The sequence below is a fragment of the Calonectris borealis genome, chromosome 6 (genome assembly GCF_964195595.1).
Source record: "Calonectris borealis chromosome 6, bCalBor7.hap1.2, whole genome shotgun sequence".
Classification (NCBI taxonomy): Eukaryota; Metazoa; Chordata; class Aves; order Procellariiformes; family Procellariidae; genus Calonectris; species Calonectris borealis.
In genome coordinates, this window is record NC_134317.1 from 16,956,196 (window position 1) to 16,980,422 (window position 24,227).

General features: G+C 50.3%; 1 protein-coding gene across 1 annotated transcript in view; it reads right to left on the bottom strand.

Annotated features, from left to right (window-relative positions):
- The window catches only part of MARCHF4 (membrane associated ring-CH-type finger 4), a 107,723-nt gene that overhangs the window by 10,041 nt on the left and 73,455 nt on the right, over positions 1 to 24,227 (bottom strand). The window contains exons 2-3 of the mRNA XM_075152938.1: positions 20,000 to 20,155; positions 10,598 to 10,790 (exon numbers count right to left, since the gene is read on the bottom strand). Coding sequence (XP_075009039.1) covers positions 10,598 to 10,790; positions 20,000 to 20,155 — 349 coding nt within the window. The remainder of the gene's footprint in view (positions 1 to 10,597; positions 10,791 to 19,999; positions 20,156 to 24,227) is intronic.

Sequence of the window (24,227 nt, forward strand, 5' to 3'; positions counted from 1 at the left end):
TGATGGGAGTGCTTGGCATGACAGCCTCCTCCAGGCAGCACTGTGATTTTGCAGGATGCTGCTGAGCTATACGGCAAGAGACAATTTCCAGTGTCCAAGTGATACTGCAGCATGTCATGAGTTCATGTAACACAAGTATGCGGCAGGATAGCTATGGATTCCTCTCGGGAGCAGGAGCAGTCCATCCCACATACACAGCATTTGTAGCTGGGGAAGGAGGAACACTTTATCCAGTGGGATGAATTGAGAGGACAGGTAGGACTGCCTGTCATTGGGCTTGGGGAGCTGTGGGAGCTGGGGACGGTATATTGTAGGAGCATTGGGGGAGCTTTTACGGCTGCCAGGTAGATGCCAGTTTCTCTGCGAGATGCTACCTTCATCCCAGGGCAGCCATCTTCATTCATGTCCTCTGCCCACCCTCATGTTCCTCTGCAATACATGGGCTGGGCCCTATAGGGCTAAGCTGGTAAGGCCCCAAATGAGGAAAGACCGGCAAGATTAAGGAGCTGAAGGGACAGGAAATTTCTTTTTGTTCAGCACTCCCACATGGTTTATTTGTAATGGGAAAACAACATCCCGTCTGCAGGATGCCATCTGTGACAGAGGAGCAGGGCTGACCCCAGGAACCGCACACAGCAGCATTATCGCTCTAGAAATGCTGCAGTGTTTTCAGCTGTAAGCATAGGAGCTACCAACCACCACAACTTTCTTCTGCCCTGCCCAGACTAGCACTTTACACCTGCCTTAAAACTGGGACAAAAAAAAACAAAACAAGAAATAATAGCAAAAATAGGTAAAATAAAACCCAGAGAAATCCTTGCTCAGGCAATAGATAAACCATAAACAAAAGCACTCCTGTAAACTCAGCTGGCTGTGGACAGCTACAGCAAAATGGATGTTGTGCCCTTAAGGGCTCTTGTACTCCTGCGGTATTTAATTCACAGTGCACAATAAAGCAGAGGATTAAAGGGCAGTCTCTAGATATGCAGGCAGCAAGAAATGAGACTCTTCTTGGAAAAAGCAAGTAAATAAATAAAGACTGGAGCTCCACCAGCAGAACAGCCTTGCTTCTGCATCATACATCTCCAGCATCATTCCCCACTGGTGAGTCTACCCATAACTGTGCTAGTATAAGAGGGATAGGGCTTGGAGGCATTACCTGTATACCCCCTTGCTCTCTTAAAGTTTTCCCTCCTTGCTTTGTAGCTAGGATTATATAGACCCTCTTGGTGCCTTTTCCCCCCAAATTTAAAATGGAGACGAGAACAACACTCCACATCTTGAAAGGGCTTTGTGCATGACAGGTGAAAGTCACTCGTCATGTGCATGACAGATACTCTTAGGTTTTTAAAAGAAGGGAGTAGAAAATAATTTCAAACTGGATTGAACAGAGCACTGGCCAAATGCACACCCTGATCTCTGGGTCTCTGTTTCCAGACATTCCCTGACAGAAGTAGTGGATACTCGTGATGAGGAGAGAAAAAGCACGTGGCTTCCATTTCACTATGCTTGCACCACGGCAGTCAGTCCTCCAGGTCTAGGAACTGAACCTTTCTATCCTATAGCTGACATTCCTTTGACCAAAGCGCTGCCTGGGCAGTCATGCTGCTTCCTCAGCCACTCCTGGGACATTTCTTTAAAGGCAAATCTGTACAACAGCGCTGTTTTGTGTAGGGTTTGGAAATCTGGCTTCACACTTGCTTGGAGTGAGACTTGAAAAAGTCATGCTGTCCCCCAGAATGGAAGAATACATACATATTTTCAGAGAGGTGAGAATGTTTCATTTGGATTTGATTTTTTTTTAAATGTTGTATTCTAATTCTGACACTGAATTTAAACTATTCAGCATGAGCAGTCATCTCTAAATGCTAAATCAAAATGCTTTGTTCAATAATGATCAAAACATGACATTTGCTTATTGAAGGTAGAACTAGTGCCTCCTTCTCTGCTTTTATTAGCAAATGAAATTCTGTAAGAAAAAATGGGAATAGTTTCACAGTTTTTCATTTTCTGAGGGATGCAGGTCCTGTCTGAGCCCAATCCTTTCAGACTGCTCCAGCCACTCAACCGCTCTTTCACGAAGAGGAACAGGGACCAGTTAGGAGAGGCAGAAAGGTGAGTACAGATCACCCTTAACAGAGCATCCCTCAGGGTAATGTAGGGCACATAGGCTAAATTAACGGACCTGGGAGTGCCTCTGAAGTTGCAGGTTGGTGTGTGCATTGGGATTGCTTCTACCCCCTTGTTGGAGCGAGATGTAGGCATCTTTCCCCTCTGCCATGTAGGAAGGCATCCCAAGGATGTGAGGCAGGAGGTGCTCATGGTGCTCTTTGGCCAGCCTTTGGTTGCGATAAATGTGTCCCTGGGACATACCATCGTGCAGCCTCTGTTTGACTGCTTTGTCCTCCAAAGCCGTGACAAAATCTTTCATTGCAGACCCCAGGATTTCTGTGAGATTTCCAGGAGCCTTCTTGGGTGCTGTGGCCTCTCCTCTCTGCTCCCCTACAGGTGTCACCCCACCTTCTCCCCTGCAAAGGTCTTCATCTCTCACACAGAGGCACTATTCAAAATTAAGGAAGGTGGTAGAAGCCAAGAGGACAAGGGGCTATCATTTCTGATCCGTTACTAGCTAGGATCTCTGGGAGGGCAAAACTTTTGCCTTCCTGCTCTGGGTATACAAGTTCCTTCCACCAGAGCTGAAGGCTTTGAGGGGCTGCGATACCTAGCTGAGTGAATGCTGATGCAGGCTGAAAGGGGCAGGTAAGAGTTCATACGCACTTACGGGATCTGTCAATGCTGAGCTGACAAGAATGAAAGCAGTGAAAGGAACTGAGAGTGGCTAAGCCTGCAGCAAAGGTCTGGAGAAGAGCCTTGTAGGACACAGAGAGGTCCATGTGGCTAAGCAGAGTGAATTGTCCCACCTGGCATAGTAAATGCCTGGACCTTTGGCTCTTTAGGCTTCTCCACATTCAGCAGGTAGTGGTGACTGCCCACTCCACACTGGCCCTGCCTGAATGTCATTGCTGTGCGTTTGTTTGCTGGCTGGACCACTTCCGAGAAGGTAAAGATCTGGCTGGACTATTGGGCACAGGATCCCTGGCATTATTTAATCTTATTGAACAACTTCTGCCAAACACTGTTGTATCTGGGTCTGAAAGAGGCTCTGTTGGTAGGTAGCCATCCCTCCAGGAGAAGAACCGATCAGTCACTACTTTAAGAAGCAATCCCAGAGCTGGATTAATGTGGCTTCATGTTAATCTCTTCTTACCTCTGCTTCTGGCTCCCTACAGAGCTGGGGACACAGCAAAAGCAGCCTCATTCACTGTGCATGGGGGATGACCCCCCTGTGGCCTCATCTTTGACTACGGAGTTGACTTCTCTTGCTACGGCCACAAAGGCATGCCATGGACCACAGCCTCCCACCTCCAGGAGTAACGTGTCTGCGAGGATGGAGGCTGTTGTAGGAGGAGCGATGGGACAGAAGGCAGTTGGAAAAACACAGCCTGGCACAGAGCTGAGGACTTCTTCCATTCTTTACTAGACAGCACAATTTATGCAGCTGGTGCAGGAGATCCTACCAGCTGCCTACAAGGGAATCTCCTGCCGTAGTGTAGAAGCTGTGACAGGCAGGTGAATGCTTCTGCCTCTGCCCACGGATGGGAACTTAACCCAGGGACACCAGGCACTTGATTCCAGCATGGGGTTTAGTGACAGGGAAGCATCGTTCTGATTATAACGTATCACCCTCAAAAGCACAAGACGCAGTTCACAAGGCAAAAGGATTTCTTTTCCCCCTCAGAAAATGTTAATTATGTTGCCCTCATTAAATGCTAAACACATTGATCCACTGGAGCAGAGAGCACCATATGGCTATTCATGACAAAATACATCTTCGGAGCCCTGTTGCAACAGTGGGAAACTGCATGGAGATGGATGTGGTGAAGGACTGTGGAGTTGAAAGGACACGTGTGAAAGGCCGGTGCTGCTCTGACTGTGCTGGAAGCCAAGCTCCTTCCCTGCAAAAAGGGAGGGGGTTCAGAGCCAGGCCCAAACCCCCTGGCTCTTTGCTCAGCAGCGACGTGCTCGTTCTGCGGGAAGCTGCCGGAGCTGCACCGGAGTTCAGTAGGCAGATTGAGCCTCTGCAGAAATGCCCGCTGGTGAAAGCAGCACACATGCACACATGCCGGCTGGCCCCCTCTGCTCTCTTATTGAATAATCAATGCAGCATTAGATAAAAATAGGTCCCATCTTTCAGGATCGGAGGGGCGGCATGTCTCGGCTTTGCTGAGCATCCGCTGTTCCTGGATAGCGGCCAAGAAGTCAGTCGGCAGATCAGCTGCGCAGCGTCGCTTCTCCTGCTGCTGGACCAGGTACAGGGCCCCGAATGACTGCTCTTGAGGGACAGTCCCTGCCCAGCTGGACTGAGAGCCCCACAATGCGCCCTGTGGGGACTGTTCCTGTCTCCACACCCCCCTTTACAGCTGATAAATCAATGATTTGCTCAGTGATTTTTCGAGCATGCATGTTGTGGCAGAATGTATGCAAACCAGGATTCACAGTGCAAAAAAAGGGAATTGGCTGCCTGACTTTATCTCAACCGCCTGCTCTGATGATAGGGCCTGGATCTGGTCACTCCAGTTAGCTCCGTAGCTCCAGTTTGCAGGCAAACTGGGCAAGAAGTGCATGAACAGCGTGGCAAGCAGTGCGTTAAGCTGAAGGGCAGGGAAGATTTCTGCATACTCTCACGGGTCTCTTCCAGGTATGTCAAAGCCATGCAGGTTTGCTGTCTGGGTTTGTCTCAGGTTTTTCCTCTGAAGACATTTGCTGAACGTCTCTGCCTTGTGCTCTGCCTTTAGGGTGTCATCAAGCCAGCGCATGGGCTTGGTGCTTCCCCAGAACTGATTCCCTGCTGCTGTAGCAATTCTTCCTGCTTTGTGCCTTGGGGGACTACGCAGACCTGAATGAAAACATCTGCTTTCCTTTTGAGAATCGGATCAATACAGATGAAGACCCCGAAGACACTTCATTTGTCAGTTACTCTTTATTTTAGAGGGACTTTGACTCCTAAATCCTTTGAATGCTGAGGGCCCGAGTGACCTGGCTAGAAAATACCCTGAGGCTACCTCAGCCTGGCATTTCCTCTAGGAAGCAAAGCTCATTTAAAACAAAACCACATTAGTCTTGGCAGGAAGTTTGAATTGTGACTGTCTCAAGGAAGGTCCATTAATTACTGTTCCCATTGCACTATGAAAGATCAAATGCTGTGGATCAGTTTTAATTGGCTATTGATTTCTTATGTTATTACCTATGGTTATGCTGAGATGCCGTCAGACATACTGGATGTTTTTGATTATTCTTGCTGGCAGCTGGGATTAAAAACAGTGGGCACACACTTCCTGATCTGTAATGGATTGCCATGGTGTGCCAACAACAATCGTTGGCAGGATGAATGGTCCTGCTTTGCTTGTCTCTTGTGCTATTGAGCTGCAGTGCAGTTACTGTTGTGAAGGCAAATACCCTCAGGGACTGGCTGCCAGGGAAAGGCGGGGTGGGAGGGGAAAGCTTCAGAGAGCATGAGGATTTAGTGCTTGCAAAAGCCTGCGGCTGTCAGCACCAAGGCAGGGTGAGTCAGAGAGCAAGGACTGGGTGGGCATGGACAAAGCAACAGTCTCCACCAGACAGTGGTCCAAGGAGAGGCAGATCGGATTGCTTTTGCATCGCTGGGATAAGCCCCCCTCATGCCAGCCACAGGGATACGCCTGTGTGAGCACAAACAGGACTGCGCACCCAAAGGGTGACAGTGACAGCCCTGTGCGCACAGCCTGCTAATGGCCTTCCTGAGGCGCGCTTCCCCCTTGGAGCCGATCTGGTGATGCCTGAGCCTCGACTGTGGCATGCTCTCATTAGCTGGCAAAGTTCCTCCTTGTTTAAGAGGAGGTGGTTTCCTGTTCTCCTGACCCCAAATGACACCTTAATCTACAAACGCTGACTTTCCCTAATTGCACCTTGACAGAGAGAGAGGCAAACCCCTCCTTCCCCCTCCAAGGACTGTCATTTAATGAACAGGCAGGTATCTCTCAGGATTTACAGCCCAGCTCTAAGCTGCTACTCTCCCTACTCAGTAACTCAGACCTGTGAAGGCTCACTCCATTTATCTCTGCATTTCGATAACCGCATTTCTGCTAATCCCTCTCCATGCCAGCTTTCTGGATTTACCTCTGATGGACCCATGGAAAGAGCAGTTAATCAAATGAACAGTCCCCATCTCACTTTTCATTCACTTCCTGGTTGCTGATCTCAAATGTCTGTGTTGTAGATGGCTTCACAGGAGAGCAACACCTATGCTGGCACCGTTACCAGTTTCTAGTTTAATCAACTCTCATATCTGTCCTACAGACATGACCAGAGATAGCACACGTGAAAGAGAGAGAGATCAGAATCAAAGACATTGGGGCTGGCTGGATATGAAGAAGCATTTAGCCTGTTCATCCTTCACAAACTGGGATCATCTCTCCACAACCTGTTCTTGACATATGTTTTCTAACAGGTTCTTAAAAAAAATCCAGTATTGGAGACTCTCACAAATCTCAAGCAATCCTTTCCAGTGCTTCCTGCCCTCCTGTTAGATGTCTGAAAGCAAGGGGGAGAACAATGTTGAAAGACCATTTTGCACATATTGCCCAGATGGACGTAGCTCCTGGCACTTGGGGCCATACCATCTGTCCTGCTGGTTGTGAGGAGCAGTTTCGTTTTACTTTGGTTGTGGTTTTGTTTCCATGGTGGGTGAAGGGGTAGCAAATGGTGTCTGTTGCTTACAACTGTTTTTGTGGAGCATGCTAGGATCTAGCAAAGTCCAAAGTGTGTTACTGAATATGAGTGGCTGAGGGTCAAACCCAAGACCCCTGGATTTTGATGCATGGATCAATAGTCTCTGAGTTAACAGCCGTATTTTGAGAGCTCAACTTGGAGATGATCTGGCTATTTCAGATCAAGTACGGCTCAAGTGAAGATAACAACAACCAAATGATCTGTGCTCAGGGAGCTATATGTGCATGTGAGCACTCGTGCCCTCACCTTGGACTCCACATTGGAAAGACCAGTGCTGCCATGGGATTGCCCATGCAAATTGCCACAGATATCTCTGTCTTGGCAAACTGTTACCTAAATCCCTTAATGACTCGATAGAGAGGAGATCACACAAAACAGCAGTTGCTGACTAGGTATGTATGACGATAGTCAGGACCCTGTATGACGATAGTCAGGTTCTCTGCGGATTTGGTATCTTCTCCAGCTTTGAGACTCTACAGTGCCAGAGGAAGTGTCCTGCTAAGCACCTGTGAGTAAACTGGTGTATAAACTGGCCTCCTGGACAAATGCCACTGGCTACTCAATGGACATGAAACATCCAAGAACAACCAAAGTGGGAACGGGCAGGAACTGCAGAGGAGCTCTGCTTCAGCACATCTGCTCTTTAGTAAATACCTTGTCTTTCAAACCTCTGCTCCTCTGCCAGTGAAAGCAAAACTTGGGGTCAAACTGGGGGAAGGAACAACTGGAATTCATACAATTAATGTAGGACCTACAGTATAACATTCTGCTAGCTAAGGCTGCCCAGCCTGTTACCAAACAATGCACAATGTATGTGTTACATTAGCTGAAAAATACAAGTGGTATTGTGGTAGAACTGAGTGCACTTAACGTCCTGCTCTTTCCCCATTGCTGTGCATTTCTTAGTTCCTAAATCTCTCCCATTCACCCACAGGCTGGAAAGCAAAAGGAGAAAAGGGCTGGACTGCAGAGGAGGAGACACTGAAATGCACAGACAGCACCCTGGTATTTCAAGAACCGTCGTCACTGCCATTATCCATGAGAGGTTTTATCCTGAACTTGCAGAAGTGGAACTAAAGCCCAGGGAGGAGTAACAAAGGGTTTCGGGCCATGCTGGCAGTCAGGAGCAGAACTCTGAATCTCCGGAGCTGGCTTTGCCCGGCTGTGATCAAAGACCCTGCGTGAGGCTGCAAGGTTTGGGAGAAGGATAAAGAGCTGTTCCACAGTGAGGAACTCATGGGGAGTCTTCTAGGGAGCTGGCATTGCTGCATCCATCACAGTCAAGCAAAGCTATAATGAATGAGGAATTAAACCCAGTCACGGAGTTCCCTTTGATCAGCCCCTTCTGCTGACCTGACCTGGCCTGGCCTCTCCACGGGACAGACCAGCCTTTTGGCTAGCGCGAGTGCAGCCTCCTGAAATCAGCAGGGCTGGAGAGAAATCACTTAGAGGAGAGACCTGACCGCATCAACAGCCAGGGAGTCACAACTCCCCGTGAAGAGGCGGGAGGCGAGTGAACACCAGATCTCAGCTAGCACTGCTCAGAGCTGCCCTCCCCCTCCGCTGCAGACCCGGCGCAGCAGCAGCTGGGACTGCAAAGGGTATTGATGCCCAATACAAGCAAGTTTTACACTGGAGCGCAGCAGGGGCAGAGGGCTGGCTGTGTGCACCTATGAGCTTTTCTAGGGAAATGTTTGAAATGTATGAAAGGCTCACATGGTCCAGAACATCATCTCTCCTGGTCGAGCATGAGTGGGCTGCCGGCAGCACAGGCAGACGTGCTGCACACAAGTGGAGCCATCTCTGGGTGGACGCTGCTCTGAGGTGCTGGGCAAGAGAAGCCACATACAGACATGTTAACTCACTGCATCCGTAACGCTTCCCACTTGCTTTTGAGTTTGTGGGAAAGCCAGCATGCCTGGTCTACCAGGACTGCCAGCTGCGCAGGGAGACAAGGGGCTGCCCCAAGCCTCGACTCTGAAATGTTCCTGGGAACAGGATGGCCGCTTGCTTTTTGGCTGGAAAAAATCAAAGCTCCCAGCTTAGGGCATTAAGCTTGATAGTGACATTAGTGGACATGGAAAAGAGGCTTTTTTTCCCTTCAGAGAAGATGGAGAAGAGAAATAGAAGCCAGACCCTTAAAAAAATTAATAAGAAACAAACAAAAAACCTCAAATCCGAATCTGTCTGCCCAGTTCCCCTTCAGTTCATGGCTGGTGTGGTTTGTTCTCCGCTGTGTGGGAGGATTTAGCTCCTATTGACAGATGAGCTAATCAGTTCCCCTCAGCTCTTGAAGCTTTATCAAAGCCAGTTAATTGTGTTACTGACGCCCGCCCAGGCCAGGGCTCTCCAATTCTGTCCTCTGCCAACAAAGCGACACACACACACACATACACAGGGATAATTTTTTCCCACTCTCAGTCACACCAGCAAGAAGATGTCCCCAGTGACTATTATGCCAACATGCGGGTGCTGCCCAACTCTCTTTCACCCCGCTTTGCCACCCGTTGTTCCCAGAGACGTGTGGTAGCTCCACCAGCATCTCATGTAGGAGCAGGATGATGTCTACAGGCCAAGCTCACATCTCCGTGTCAGCACAGTGGTGGCAACAGTGGGAGGAACTGGTCTGGGTTTCAGCGGGCCCAAGTCCTGTGCTGGAAGGATGCTGAAGCGAAGAGCCGTTTGAACCTGGATACCAGGGGCTGCTGTCCAGACCTCTGTCCCTGCCATTGGGTTTGTTTTACTTCTGTGCTGCTGCTCTGTGATAATGTCTGTCCTGCTCCTCCTGAGGGCTGAACTGGGGGCTGTGCTCCTTTCTCTGGAGTGGCCCTACCCACACAAACACAAATCCACCAAGTCAAGAGGACTGCCTTGTCCCACCAACTTTCTGGGAGGCTCCTTCTGCCTTTATACCAATGATGGAAGGACCCAGATATGAGGACCTCTCTGAGACCCTCTTTGCTTCCTGACAGGGTCACTTGAACTGATGTTATCTGGTGGCCTGTGCTTGGGTGGGCACTTCTCAGGAGCATGTTTGCAGATGGCTGGTGTTCACTGAACTGTTTTGGTAACCACCCGGCTGGTGAGTGCCTCTGCCCGTAGGTATCGTCAGCTACGTCCCCCCATGCCGCAGGCCTGCACTGGGACTACAGCTCTTGCTCTCAGGGAGACCTTCTGGGGCCAGGCTGCCAGCATCTGCTTAGCTGTCTGGGCTTGCTCAGTGTGGGGACAGCTTCATCCTCAGAGCTACTCTGTACCAGCAACCTGACAAGGACCCCAGGCTGGGCCATGACCTGGGCTGGTTGGGACTTGCAGCTCCAGGGTGGGCCAAAGAAGGGGCAGCCACCCCTGCCCAGCAGAGAGACTGGGCTGGGGAGCCAAGGAGTTGCATGTGGAGAGACCCTGCCGTACCCAACCATGGAGCAGTCCCTAAATTAGCTATTCCAGAAAGGAAGGAGTTTCTCAAAAGCCTTACACTCCCCAGCCTCCCCCAGACCTTCCCACCCTCTTCTTGCTCTGAAGAGAGATTTGTTTCTCTCTGGGGTTGCGGCAGGTCCCTCTGCCAGCCCAGCCAAGGAGATACTCCAGGGCTGCCCAGACGAGCAGACAGGACTTTAAAATAGGTGCCGCAAAAGCAAAGAGGAGGAAAAGCCAGGGAGGCTCAATCCGAGCCAAGCTGTACCGGCTGGCTCTCCATGCCATCTCCCACTCCTCTCCGCGGGTGAGTGGGCGGGCGACCTCAGCCGTGCTGTGAGATGCGATCACCCACCTATACAGACAATGTCCATGAAGCCGTACATTCCATAGCAGATCTGGAAGAGCAGGTCCTGGCGCTGCCATTTGGCCGAAGGACTGAAGGTCGACCAGATGAGCCACGAGATACTGGCAATGAGGAAGAGGGAACCCAGGATGGCTGCTGCTATCTGAACCTTCTCAATGACTGTCAGAGAGATGGCCTGCCACTGCAAGGGGAGGCAATGGGGAGAAGAGAGGGGACAAGGGGGAGGGAGGAAGGAAAAAACAGAAGAGATGAGTTACGTAGGGAACATTGCTGTTTTACATCATTGTGTTGGTTTTGGAGATCTCAAAGAGCACCTATGACTTGTATGTTACCCTATGCATAGACGCTTTTACCTGGTCCACATCTGGAGTTGTTCAACAGTGCATGGCCCCGTGTTTCCTGTCAGCATTGCTGAAGAGGAAATGGGGAGGAATCCTGCATCTCACCAGGAAAGCACAGAGACCTGAGGGAGGCAGGACGGACAGGGGGCAAGACAACAAAAGTAACATCCCCATGACAGTAGGTCTGTGGCGGCCATCACAAACCAGGACATTCAGTTGCTACCTCAGATAAAGGCCAGGCAGCATCCTCGGCCAGGGCATCCTATTACCATGAGAAGAAGTGTCTCAGAGAGCCAAGCTTTTCTTCGGAGGCCTCCCGTGAACTGGCTCTGTGCCACTTTGTGAGATCTGACAGGATCACAGCACTAGGTAGGATCTCGCAGCGGCAACGCACATTCCACAGAACTTGTTACAAGCAACACAAGTTGCTGCGGTCAGGACACCCTGCCTTTACGTGATGACACATTCAGGCTGTGTTCCAAGGTAAACGCCAATGCTTCTTCCTCAGAAGAAGAAAAAAATAGAAATAACTCCCCCAAATCCATTCACTATGTCAAATAGCTTTGTATAAGCTACAGTATAAATATCCTAAGCCCGGATTCCTCTCTGTCATCCAGCATAAAACCTCCCCACTCAGATTTACACTGCTGGGAGAACTGCCCTGTAAAAACCAAGAGCAGAAGTTGCTTTATTTAACAAGACTTGGGGACATGGTCCGTAGCCCCTCCTGCAAATCAGAAATCAAATGCGTATAAACAGGCCGGGGAGAGTCTCTCCCGGCATCGAAGTATATACGCCACCTTTAGCTGTGAGATACATGCCCTTGAAATCTCAGTGGGACTGGCAGAAGGATAAATAAAGGCGGACTTCAACCTCCTGCAGGTAGACGATTCAGAGGAACTGAAAATGTTTAGCCTGGATTCAGCCCAAATTCAGTGTCCCTGTGAGGTGGCATCTCTGGCGAGCCCTTAGCACCCTCCCTGTTTGTCAAACATATCCTGGGACAGCAAGGTCACCCGTCAAGCCTTGTCCCATCCTTTTGCAGGGCAAGAAGGGAGTTCAGTTGCTGGGTCCCTCTTTAATGCCCAGGCCAGCCAGGAGTTACCAGTGTTTTTGGGGAAGTAGGGAGGACTTTGAACACTGATTGAAGGGCAAGAAGGACAACAGGTGACTTGTGCTGGTACAGGCATGCATGGCATTGCTACCAGTCCAATGACCAAACCCCTGAGCCAAATGCACTCCCCTGTGAAGGGCTGCCTTTGGGTAGGAACAGACAAGAGCTTCAGCCTGAGGCTGAGGTCTGCGGGTTGCAACTGGAAGGAGATTGCCTGGCTTGGCTCAGAGGTGAGCTGAACTGTCTGCCTCTGCCAGCCTTGTTCCTTGGCTTAGTCCTGCAAGGGCAGACAGCCCTCAAATCGTATGTCAGGGATGCGCAGCATCAGTAGGGTAGGTGGTACCAGCTTATTTCGTAGTTGGCCACAGAGTAGATGGCCATAAAGCCGCTGAGCAGAAGAGAACCTGTTCCCCGCTGAGGCAGGACTGTGCTCAGCTAATCCCAGTTCCCTTCCTGCCATCCGCTCCAGCAGTTGGCCCAGCCAAAGGCAAACACCGAGCCCTGGGGACACTCAGTGATCTCCTAAACAGCCCGTTCTGACTGCCATAGCCCAACCTGCTCCACGCCTCCACCAAATCCAGCCACACCAGTGGCCCCTTTGTTGTGGTAGGGAACTGCCCTCCTCTGAGGGCAGGGAGCTTGGTGGTGCCAGTCACAATGGGAGGGTCAAGGGGTGCTGGAGTCCAGAGGAGATGCACAGCTGTGCCACTCCTCTCCCCTCATGAGACAGAGCAAAAGCCACCTCAGGGCTGAGAAGGAGCCATAGACCTCCCACCACCCGTCACCCCCAAATTTGGGTTCTGAGGGTGGGATCGGCAGCTATGCTGCCCTCCCGTCAGCTCTTCAGCTTCATCCTCAACAGCACCATAAGCAGATGCAGGACAAACCTGCAACCGCTGCCATCAGCTCAGAGCTCCAGGACTAGAGGCACATGGCGGGGGTGTTGGATAAGTGCGTGGGGTTGCAGGTTTCAGCCCTGCAACTTTCCCCAGACCTTATCTCCCCTTCCACTAACTCTGGCAAACGCCGAGGGGATGGGAGTGCAGGGAGCCCCGTGCACAGCCTGGTGCTGCAAGTGAAGGTTTTACTGCAGGTCCCTCATGCTGACCCGTGTGCGCCTGTGCCAGCCAAATCATTCTGCATCATTTCTCTCTCTCGAGGAGGTAATGGACTGGCTCCTTACCATCTGTCTGGCACACTGCAAGGCCTGTGGTGGCAACAGGTCCTTCCAAGGTAGCAACTAAAGATGGAAAAAGCAGAAGGAGCTGTTTTCTACAACTAGCAGCCATGTACAACTGGCACCACTGCTTTGCAGAGACAGGGAGGCTTAGGTCCCTGTAGTACGAAATACACTGTGAAAGGGGATATGGCTCAGGGCACAGAGAAGTTACACCTGAGTGCAAACTTCAAACCCCGCTCCCTTCGGTGGGGAACAGAGAGGCTGGAACACAGGCAGGGCCACGGACTGACGCTGCTCAGCTGGCAGCAGCTGCCGGGAAGTTCTCTGCGGCGATAATGAAGAGACTGGAGTCCGTCAGCCGTGCCAGGGGGTAGGAGACTCTCCCCCAGCATCTGGCACTAAGTGACAGTGACACACGCAGCAGCAGTCCTGACTCCGTTCAGGAGGTGGCACTGAGGTGTGATTACCCTCTGGCAAGGAGGTAAATGGGTCAGAGCCGAACACTGGGGAAAATAACCAGCTTGCAGAAGAATTTAATATTTTCCAGGGGGAAAAAAAAAAAAGTAAGTAATAAATGTTGTATTTCCTCTTTGGCAACCCTGAGAACTGCAATTTAGCATCACACATCTAGCCCGAGCCACCAATAACCAGAGTCATTATTTTTCATCTTTTAATTCCATTTTTCTATACATCCTAGGGTATGAGGTTTGCACAGAGAGAAGAAAAGGGGTGAGACAGAGGATAAAACATGTTACCCAGTGGGAGCGCAGACAGAAGGGTCCAAGAGCTGTTCAGAGGTGGAACGTTCTGATGAGTTTCAGCTGCAGGAGCTGGGCCTGATGCATCCCTGCACCGGTGGCCTCAGGAGCCCGCCTCAGTCACAGCACTGTGCCTTTCAGATTTCATAACAGCCCTTAGAGAATCACCCGTTCTCCTAGCCCCTCTCCATCATCATTATGGCCAGCAGAGCAAGGATCTGGTGGGTGACCCTATTGTCCTCAGGTCACTGCTAGAGCTGCAAAGAAAGGTCTCAGCAATGCTGCAGAGTCCCTTTACCGGCACGTCTGAAACCCCCAAAGCTCTTTGTCTGAATGCCTGGCTGCAGACACAGCCCCCTCCCTCCAAATCTCCAGCTCAAATGTTCAAGCTCTAGCAAGGTCACAGTGTCAAGCAATCTCACCTTGCGGGGAGAGACCTAAAACCGAGCCCTTCATTCCTCAGCTGATAATGACTGTTGAGTCCCAGCTAGCCGCGGAGCTGTACTGAAGTGCATCTTTAACAACCAGCAGCTCACCCAGGTTGTCAATCAGGAATGTGACCTGTAGGCAGGTAGAAAGCTCTACAGATACTCTGCCAGTGCTGAACAGGGCAGAACTAAGGACTTGGTGGTACTAGAAAGCTTTAAAGGCTCCTGCGGGACAACAGAAGCAGCTTTGTGAGCTCTGGGCTTAAAATGGCTTCAGAGCATGCCCAAGCAGCTCTCTGTGATGGCTTGCCACCCATGCTGGAAAAAGGGCTCCATCCCTCCAGACCATTCTGAAGAAATGTCCTCATTCACTCAGTAGCTGTCTGTCTGTCCTCTGCTACACCCTCCCTGGCTGCAGACACAGCCCCCTCCCTCCAAATCTCCAGCTCAAATGTTCAAGCTCTAGCAAGGTCACAGTGTCCTTTGGCAGAGGACCCAGATGTGCACGTGCAAAAGACCATGCTCTCTTGGACTGATTTTCCCCAAGTTTCCCCGTTTTCCCCAAATCGCAGAGCTCTGCGACCCAGATGCCTCAGAAAGGGTTTCTTAGGAGCCCAGGTCTGACATTTGCGATGACCTTAGCCAGGGACCAAGCTGGGACCGGTGCCTGCCAGTCATGTCACTCTTGTTCTCTTGCACTGTTTCATAACTTACGTGTTGTACTTGGGACAAACCTGTTTCCCTGTTTGCTTCAGTGCTTCTGCTCAGAGGCTTGTGAGTGAAAACTCCCGCTGCTCATGTAACACAGATTAATAATGTCATTACTATGGTATTTAAAGCCTGATCCGTATTTCCCTTTCTTTGGCAGCAGCAATCTCCAAAGGTTCCCAAGCACCAGCATGAGCAGATCCAAGGCAGATATTTGCCTGCAGAAGATATCTATGTCTTACTGCAGCAGCTTGCAAAGACGACTTGCCTGCTGGAAAAGCCTTCCTACGCTCCTCTGAGAGCTCCCCCATGCCTGCCTCAGGCAGTTCAGTTTATTTTTATTGCTGTATCTGACACGTCCCCTTAGTACGTATCATTAACATCCTGAGCTGTGCTAGTCAGCAATTTAATTTTCAGAACCAGGATCACAAGCAAGTGGAGGTTTTTCCTAGAAGGTTGGAGTGGACCATTCTCAGCACTGCTTAGGTCTGGACCTCCCCTCGCTGCTGTCCCGAGGCGCTGGTCATCCTCCTCAATTATCTTTTGGAGGATGGCTTTTGTTTTTATAAATTCACCAAGCAAAGTCATGCCACTGCTGTGATAGCTTCTCTGCTGCACATTGACAGATGCTGTGGCTTATTCAGACACTGGAAAGGCAGCAGGGAGGAAGGAGGGTCCACTAGGGCCGTGTAAGGGAAATACGCAGTGATGAAATCCCCTCTCCTCCATGTGCCAGAGCATCTGGTAAGACACAGGCTACAGTATTGGTATCCTAGAAAGCCCCCGTTATACGGCACAGGCCATGAAGTCCCTCTTGCTGTGATTGCACCCATTGGCTGCAGGCTGCAGGCTGCAGCTGGAGCTCAGCAGGGACCAGCCAAAGCTCATACTCAACACAAGTGATTCAGCAAGTTGGGACAACCAAGAGACACCAGTGAACTTGCCTCAAGCTTTTTTAAGCTCAGGAGCTCAGGCTGAAGTTCAAACACTCTGGAACTTCGGCCACTTTTCTTGCAGATGTGAGCGTCCTGATGAAGAGGCCATATGAACAATCACTCGTCAGAGAACACAGCATCACCACAGTCAAAATAGAGCCAGATGAGAACTGGGACTGAATCCCAACCCCAGCACTGGATAACTGAGGATCTTTGGAGATGAAACAACCCAAAATGCAGGAAGAGTCAGAGATAACAACTGCAAAGCAGAGTTGAACTCCCCGAGACTGCAGACAGATGTAGGTCTGGGTAGGTTGGTTCAGACAGATTTTCTATTTGCTAAAATCAGAGCATCAGAGTGGATGTGGCTCAGGAGCGGCTACAAAGGAGCTGTATAGATGAAATCCACTGCAGAGTCCAATCACAGTAGATACTTACTCCACTAGGTATCAGCACCAGGGTGCCTGCAGTACTATCACGTGCTTCTAAACGCCTGTGTCTTCAGGGCCTTTTTAAAATCATAGACTTTGCACAAATATTGCAATGGAGAGGAGCACTTAAAGCCTCCATGCCCATGACTCCTGTCTCAGTGACTGGCAGACTGGAGAGCAGCAGGATAGATGGGTAGATGGATGGATGGATGGATGGACGGACAAAAGCTCTGGATCTTCTGGTTGCTCATTTGGGATGGTGGGATATTTTTGCTCATTTACTGCCTGACTGCTGCTTGGCAGGACACTTGCCGTGTTGTCCAACAACTTTAATCCCCCAGTCTCAGCAGGTTTGCAGTGTTGCTGCTTTAAGACCTTTGCTCTTAAATGCCTGCAATCCGGGGATAGGGGGGAGGGTTAATTTATAGAGACTCATTCTGCCAAAATACCAGGCTAAAGGCCTCTCTCTGGTATGAGACATCATAACAGCCTGGAGGCTGGAAGGAGTCTGTGTTAATTATGCATGAACCATATTTCCCTGGCTGTAACTTCTCTGCCCACACCACGAGTCTCCACACACATCTGGCCCGTGCCGTGCTCCTAGGCACTCCAAAAAATGTGCAGCAGATGTCAAAATGGGCAGAGAAACATGCAGATCCCAGGGAACATGTGGGTGTCAGGTGTGCTGCTCTGCTCGGACCAGTTGGACATGCTTCAGGGAGCCCAGGGCTTGCCAGCTACCTGGGTTTGGCTTTCCAGCAGTCTGTCACATGAGAGTGTGTCACACAGGGATAGTCGCAGGGGATAAGTAGGGTACGTTGCTGGTTAAAATCTAGCCAGGCTCAGAGCATCACCCAAACAGGTTTCATTTGACAAGGAGGTGAGGTTTGTGTGGTCCTTGCCTGTATTACGGTTGGTCTGGAATAAAGAGGCAACCACGACTTCCTACAGCATTTGCCCTCCAAAACCTGTGCTTGAGAAATTCAGAGCTTTCTAGTAAGAATAAAGCTGGGCAGAAATTCCAGCAGACCCCGAGAAGAAAGATCAAGGACTATTGCTTTACTTAGAGACATGCTTGTATGTCCGGGTGGCCCCTGTTAGCCACGTGTGGGGTGAAGTCCGAGCAGAATGGATGCTCTTCCCGCCTGCACGCCCCGTGACACATTGTTATGGCACATAGTGTCAAGGAATCGCAGCCCCTGGGTCCTCCCTGCCTCCCTTTCCCAGCGTCAGAGGATGGTGAGAGCCACTGAGGAACTAGGGAAACCCCGATGGCGTGCGTGGTGATGGGTTATGGGGGGCCGAGCCCTTAGCCCTCGTGGGAAGTCCAGGCCTGGTGCATCAGCCACTTCCCATGGGATTTCACATACTAGTGCTAGTGTAGCGTCTGCTTCCCAGAAGTGCCTTTGTGCTGGCACCAGACAGGGCACCCGGGCACGCAGCTGTAACTCCACACACACCGCATTTATTCCCAAGGGGCTTTTCACTCCAGTTGCTTCTTCCCACCCTCCAAATCTCCCAGTGCTTCTGCGAGAAGTGCTGTGAAGTCTAAGCCAGCAATGTGAAGCCGCTGAGCCCGGGGTCTGCACGGTCCTCTGGGACCCTCGCTCCTGGAGCTCAGCTCTCTAACTCAGTTGCTCCTGCCACTCAGCTTTTGTGCTCGTGGCAAAGGCCAGCAGATCAGGCCGCTTTCTAACAGGGGACCCCAGAAAGAGCAATGCTTTGCACAGGCTTTTGAAACGTGTGTGGGAGAGGAGCTTGTTTGTGAATAGCTCCAACGAATTTTAGCCGAGGAGCAGGAGGAAAGTCACTGACCCGTTGCCCTGAGCCACCTGAAGGTGTAGAGCTTTTGGATGTCATTCATTAAAGGCAGTGCTGGCTACACACACGCTTGCAAATCTGCACCCACAAACATTCAATGCTGCTCAGCATCGCACCCCTGATCTGAGGCACAGGAAGCATTAAGGCACTCATGGACCAGCTTTCCAGAAATAAACAAATGCTGCTTTGTCCACATCTCCCCTCCTGTGTTTCAATCTGCTCTGAGTTACTAGAGCCAAGAAATTAAAACACCCTGGGTCCGGGGCTTGGGATGAAACTACTGATCTCTCCAGCCCACGGCACATGGAAAATTGAATCAGAAGCTGAAGGGACTTGCAGAGAGCAGGCAGGCTTTTTTCTTCCCCCCAGCAAAATTTCCCCACGATGCCCCACTAATTTCACTACTTCATTTAAGTCTGGAGTCCTAAAGGGCTGTCCCTGTTTCCTCACTGTGGTTAGTGACCTCAGGCCTGCAAAAAGACACACAGAGACTGCAGTTTGGAGGAGAGAGCAGGAGCTTGCATTCCCTCCACCCCCGTACAACTGGGCACCATCACTGGCAAAGTCTTTGCCTCCTGTTAGAGAGCAGAGCAACCAGCAGAGAGCTAAAGCCAGGTCCTGGACAGACCAACATACTTATAGACATTGCCCTGGTCTCTAAACCACAGCATGCTGCTGTAATGTCTCTCCAGTCCAGATGATGCTAATTAAGCAGTAATCCCTGGATATAATGCGCTTCCTTACGTCTGAGGCACTAATGGTGCTCAGCAAAGGCATGCAGCAATTAGTCCATCTTCAGGTGTTGCCCCCGCAATGAATCAATAGCTATTAAGGATAATTTATCCCTTTTTTTAAGTGTCACACAGTTTTCCCATTCTGAATCTTGACTTCAATTACCAGCCTGCAGTGGGGCTTATTAAACCACAGTGCTTTTGAACTCGGAAGAGGAAAAAGGTGGGTCCTCTGATGCCTTTCACAGCCACTTACATCAAGATGTGCTTTACCTGTTGTGTGCACATCTGCAAATGTCCCCCGAGAACCAGGGTTAGAGAGACCAAGAGCATCAGAACCAACACCCCTTGAGCCGTGCCAGGACGTATTTGATCATGGGGGAGCAGTAAAGTGAAAACGATGGCAGGTTCAGAGTGGAGAGCTGTAAGACCCCTCCATCTACCTGCTCCGTCCCTCATGCCAACGCAGAGAAGGCCCAGCAGGAGATCGGGGTTAATGGCACAACTCCAGACACACGGGGTCTCAGGATACTGCTCTGCCACAGACTGTGTGCCCTGTTGCAGCAAATCCCCTAACTCCTTTGTCCCCACCTGCCTCTGGGGACAGTGGCATACCTGCGGTCTCCAGTGGATGAACACCTTTGAAGGGCTGTGAGGTGTTACAGCACTATCATGGTCACACTGGTGTTTTCAAAAGGAGGAAAATGAATGTGGGAATTGTCAAAAGACGGAAATAGCAGACATCCGAGGAATGCCCCTGGTACCGCCGAGCAGAACATGGGGCCTCTTTGGACAAGCCCCCGACAACCCTTTCTAAGTGTCTCAGACATATAGATCACTGTGCACAGGGAAGGAAAACCCACGCAGGTAAAATCCACTGGCTCCCAGAAACAAAAATAGAAACGAGAATAAATAGACTTTGAAATGTCTCTAGTACCTTTACCTGCAGAGGGTTCTTTGTGCTTATGGCAATGACGTGATACTTGTAGTAACACAGCTCACAGCTCCAGCAGCCTCTCTCGCTAATCCATTTGATCAGACATGGCTGGTGCGTGCACTTCACCGATCCGTCGCATCGACATGGGCTCAGCAACTCCCCCTGAAAAAGAGAGACAGCATCAGCAAGGGTCCCCTCCTCCCACAGGGCCTGAGCACGGCACGGCGTGGCATGGCAGAAGCTCCAAGATCCACCTATTTGCTCTTTGTTCCTTTTTTCCTGGTTTGGCTTAGGTAATCATGCTGCCTCCTTCATTTTTCCCTCTAATAATTCTTGGCTGATGTGAACAGAGTTTGACAGGGATGTAACGGTCTCAAATATTTGGGCCCTACAATTTTTTGTGGAAAGAGACAGCTGGGTAGATTAAAAACACCTAATATCACCGCTGAAGGAAAAGTTAGATGAGCACAGCGCTTACTAGACACCAGAGCACCTACACTAGACCACAACGAGTGGGGACAGCTCTGTTGGCAACCAGATGCCACTGTTTCACTGCTCAGGTTTCTGTCTCTCTGCTATCTTTTTTAGAAAGTGAGATTGATGGTGGGGATAGCTGCGAGAACCTCTGCTGCAGGCTGGTGTCCCGCTCAGCACGGGGCAGCTTCCTGGAGCCCAGCCGGGCAGGAGGGGGAGCACAGACATGGTGGCCCTTGGGCTTTCTGCACAGGCTGGTTTGTGCCAGCCGTGGAGGTGCTGCTCCTCTCCGGGAGGTGGCCTGGGCCCATGTGGTACCTCCCAGGACTGGCCAGGCAGTGGGTGTTTGCAATGCTAGACATAGGTCTCTCCTTCCCAACGCTCTCGGACCGGGAGGGATGAACCTGACCATGGGTTGCAGGTGCGTGCTTTGGGTCCAGGTCTTTGCGTACCCATAGCCCAGCAGGGAAAAGGTCCTCAAATTTCACCCCCCGTCCACTTGCTCCAGACAGTCTGTCCCAAAAGTGAGTCATACTGATGGATAGCCTGTAGCCCTAGAAGCTTCTAGGCTATTTCCACCCTAGAAGCAAGCAAGATGGAGAACAAATTGTGTTCTGGCTTGTGACATGCAGACATTTATGAGTGGTAGCTGAAACACTGATCCTCCTGGCTTGCTTCCTTCTTTCTAGTGTAGCTTTAAACAGGGGTATCCAGGAAACCTCAATATTATTCTGATCCACCTGCTATCGTCCTGTTCACCATGGGACTAAATTCCCCTCTGCACACACAAGCTCAGGAGCTCATTTTACAGTCATTTGCCGTCGCTTATTTAGGGAAGAACAGATCCATTACATTTTACTCCCCACCTTTTAGTGTTTAAAAGCCACAGCGTAGACCCCAATTGTGTACTTAGCTGTGCTCCAAGATTTAAAAGCTTTTAAAGGCAGAATGAGAATATCTTCGGGATGGGAAAGGCTGGCATCATACTTTCAGTGTTGAGGAGAGGATATTTCCTCTTATACCTCTACATCAGCTCCATCGTTACCACCAATGTAGTACAAAGATAACAGACCCTGGTGTCTGAGGCTGCTGGACACAGTAAAAGACATCCATCCCAGCTGCCGGGGGTAGGAAACCGGATCCTGCTCTTGCTAACCCTGGTGGGAAACTGCCTTAGCTTTCAGGGTACCACCTCAGGTCTCAGGACCTGAGGAACCGAGCACCACACTGGGCAAGAGTGATACTTTTTTTAACGAAACCTAATGCAAACATCTTAATAATTTTATTTGCTTCAGCTAGGTGACCTAAAAATGTAATCTTCCATGAAATTTTAGCAAAACTGTAAATAACTGTTTATGTTACAAAACAAGGTCAGCTCCACCTGTCATTGGTTTTCCTTACACACAGAGGGGGAGCAAGGAGGATCCGTGAACCTTTTTCACCTGGAAAGGTGTGACAGGAGAAGCCAGGAGAAGGGAAGCAGGGAAGGATTAGATGGGAAGAAGGTGCGTGTGGGAAGGAGCGCTGACATTTGGCATTCAAACTCCTCGTGTGAGGTGCAGTTTGAGGGGCTCAGGTTCAGCTGTGCATATCTGTGCCCCTTGCTGGGACTGGGGTGGGAAAGCACAGGTGTGATAAGGAACCACATGAGCACGTACTGCCAGCCAGGGTGCAAAAGGAGAGGGATCAGGGCTTAGCACAGCTCCTCCGTGTCCCCGCTCACCAAACCTCTTCTACACCAAGAGCTAGCCTGGTGCAAGGACTGCTGCTCCGTGCCTCTGGTCTACCCTCCTCATTTCAGTCCCTGGTACTTTATTTTCTCAACAGCTTCACTCCTCAGTGCACAAGCATGATCCCAGCACTAAGCAGGTAACGCAGAAATCTCCCAGCTCTACAGCATCCCTGCCTTTCCACCTCGCTGCACACCGGGGTCTCCTGCAGGGCTCAAAAGGGAGAGTGAGGGGCCTGGGTTTTATCTAATGAGCAGCTGGAGGCACTGGTGATGAGGGATCAGGAACAGGGCAGAATGGAGCAGAAACTAAGAGCAACAACCTCCAGGCAAAGGCAGAGGAGAAAATCTGTAGCTGCAGCCCGGACTCACGTTGGCTTCTTGGACTCTGTAATAAAGGAGTCTAAAAAATCTGAGCTTGTCTCTTCAGAGCCAAGAGATGTCCATAAACATCCTACACTGCCGTGGGGACCTGGTCCCCCTTCCCTAATGGGGTGCTCCAACCCAGACAGTCCTGCCGGCTCCTGTAAGAGCTCGGGACTCAACTGTGGAGATGAATCCCCCAGTTTCTTGATTTTTGCAAGTCTAGCAAAAACCTGATTTATCACATTTTCTCCAGCCATACGAAATATTATATCCTTGCATGTGGCGCACAGCTATTTTTGCATACTGTGAAGCCCAATTCTGTCCACAGCAGGCATTCATGAAACACTGCCACATGCACACACGCGCACACGCCCTCCTGTACCAGCAGAAAAATAAACACCAGGGGCATATTAAAGGAATAAATCCTTTGTACAGCAAAGGAGAAGGAGTCCCATCGCTGGCTGTACAGCGAGCTCAGGAGCAGTCCATCGGCTGTGATACGCATGAAGGATTTGCTGCGCAGAGACCTCTGCTAAAAGCTACACGCACACAAAAGCAAGCCCAAAATGAGGGGCAGATCACAGCAATTAGAGATGGAAATTAAATCTCCACGCCTGTTTCTGTAGGTTTGTAGAAGTCAGCTCTGCACAGCATATTCTTCAGTGCTTCAAACAACAGCGTTCCCACCAATTCCCTTTGGGGACTGCTCTCCAAAGACCCTCTGAAGGGTCTACTTCCCAACACTTATTTTTGCAATTTTCTTTTGTAGAGTTACAACCCGTCACTCAGATCAGCCTACGCAGCATTTCTGCTTTATCAGCAACTTGCTCAGTACCATCTTGTTCCCCTGAAACAACCAAGTGGGCTTAGGACTCAGGGCACCTGCCTTTTTTTTTTGTTGTTATCCAAGTCTAAATTAGGGTTCATGTCAAAGATGGAAAACCAGAGTTAACAAAATGGGAAGGGTGGCCCTGGCTTCAGCCATAACCCTCTCAACATATGGATGAAATACTCTTCCCTATATATTATTACTCTTCTCTACTTCTGGGAAGAGTAATATCTTAAGCAATTATGTATAATATTCTTCCCTATTTCTGGCTGTGATGGGAGCTTGTCTCTAGGAGCAGCAGCGGCAAGGCCAGGCCGAACTGGCTTTACCCTGAGGAGGACGGTACTGCTGGAGACGAACCGGGAGTGCGGGTCTGCTCCAGCTCTGTCCTCTCCTTATGAATTCCCAGTCTGTGCCTCTTGCAATACGTCAAAGTGGTGAATGATTATCTGGGCCCTGCTATTTTAAGCCTACTGGGAGGAGTTCTGAGAAAGGATGGAAAAAAAATTATTGCCAGCGCTTCTGATTCTCGGTATATCTAGGGAGAAAATAATGACGTCGGGAGCAGCGTGACCACTGTTACGTGCTGGTGTCAGTGCCAGCACGGCCATTTTATCCATCATTTATCAGTGCTGGGAGCCCATCCACATATTGTTACCACAGCTGCAGCTGCTCACCCGCCAGCAGGTGATCATGGGATGTGTTTCCCAGCCCTGTTCTTTTAACTATAAATTAAGTATAGCAAATTTGCCCACCCGGTGTCTCCTTTGAACATGGCTGGGGACGATGGTGTCATTGGGCCAGGACTGGTCTTCTGGGCTCTCCCAGCTCCGGCT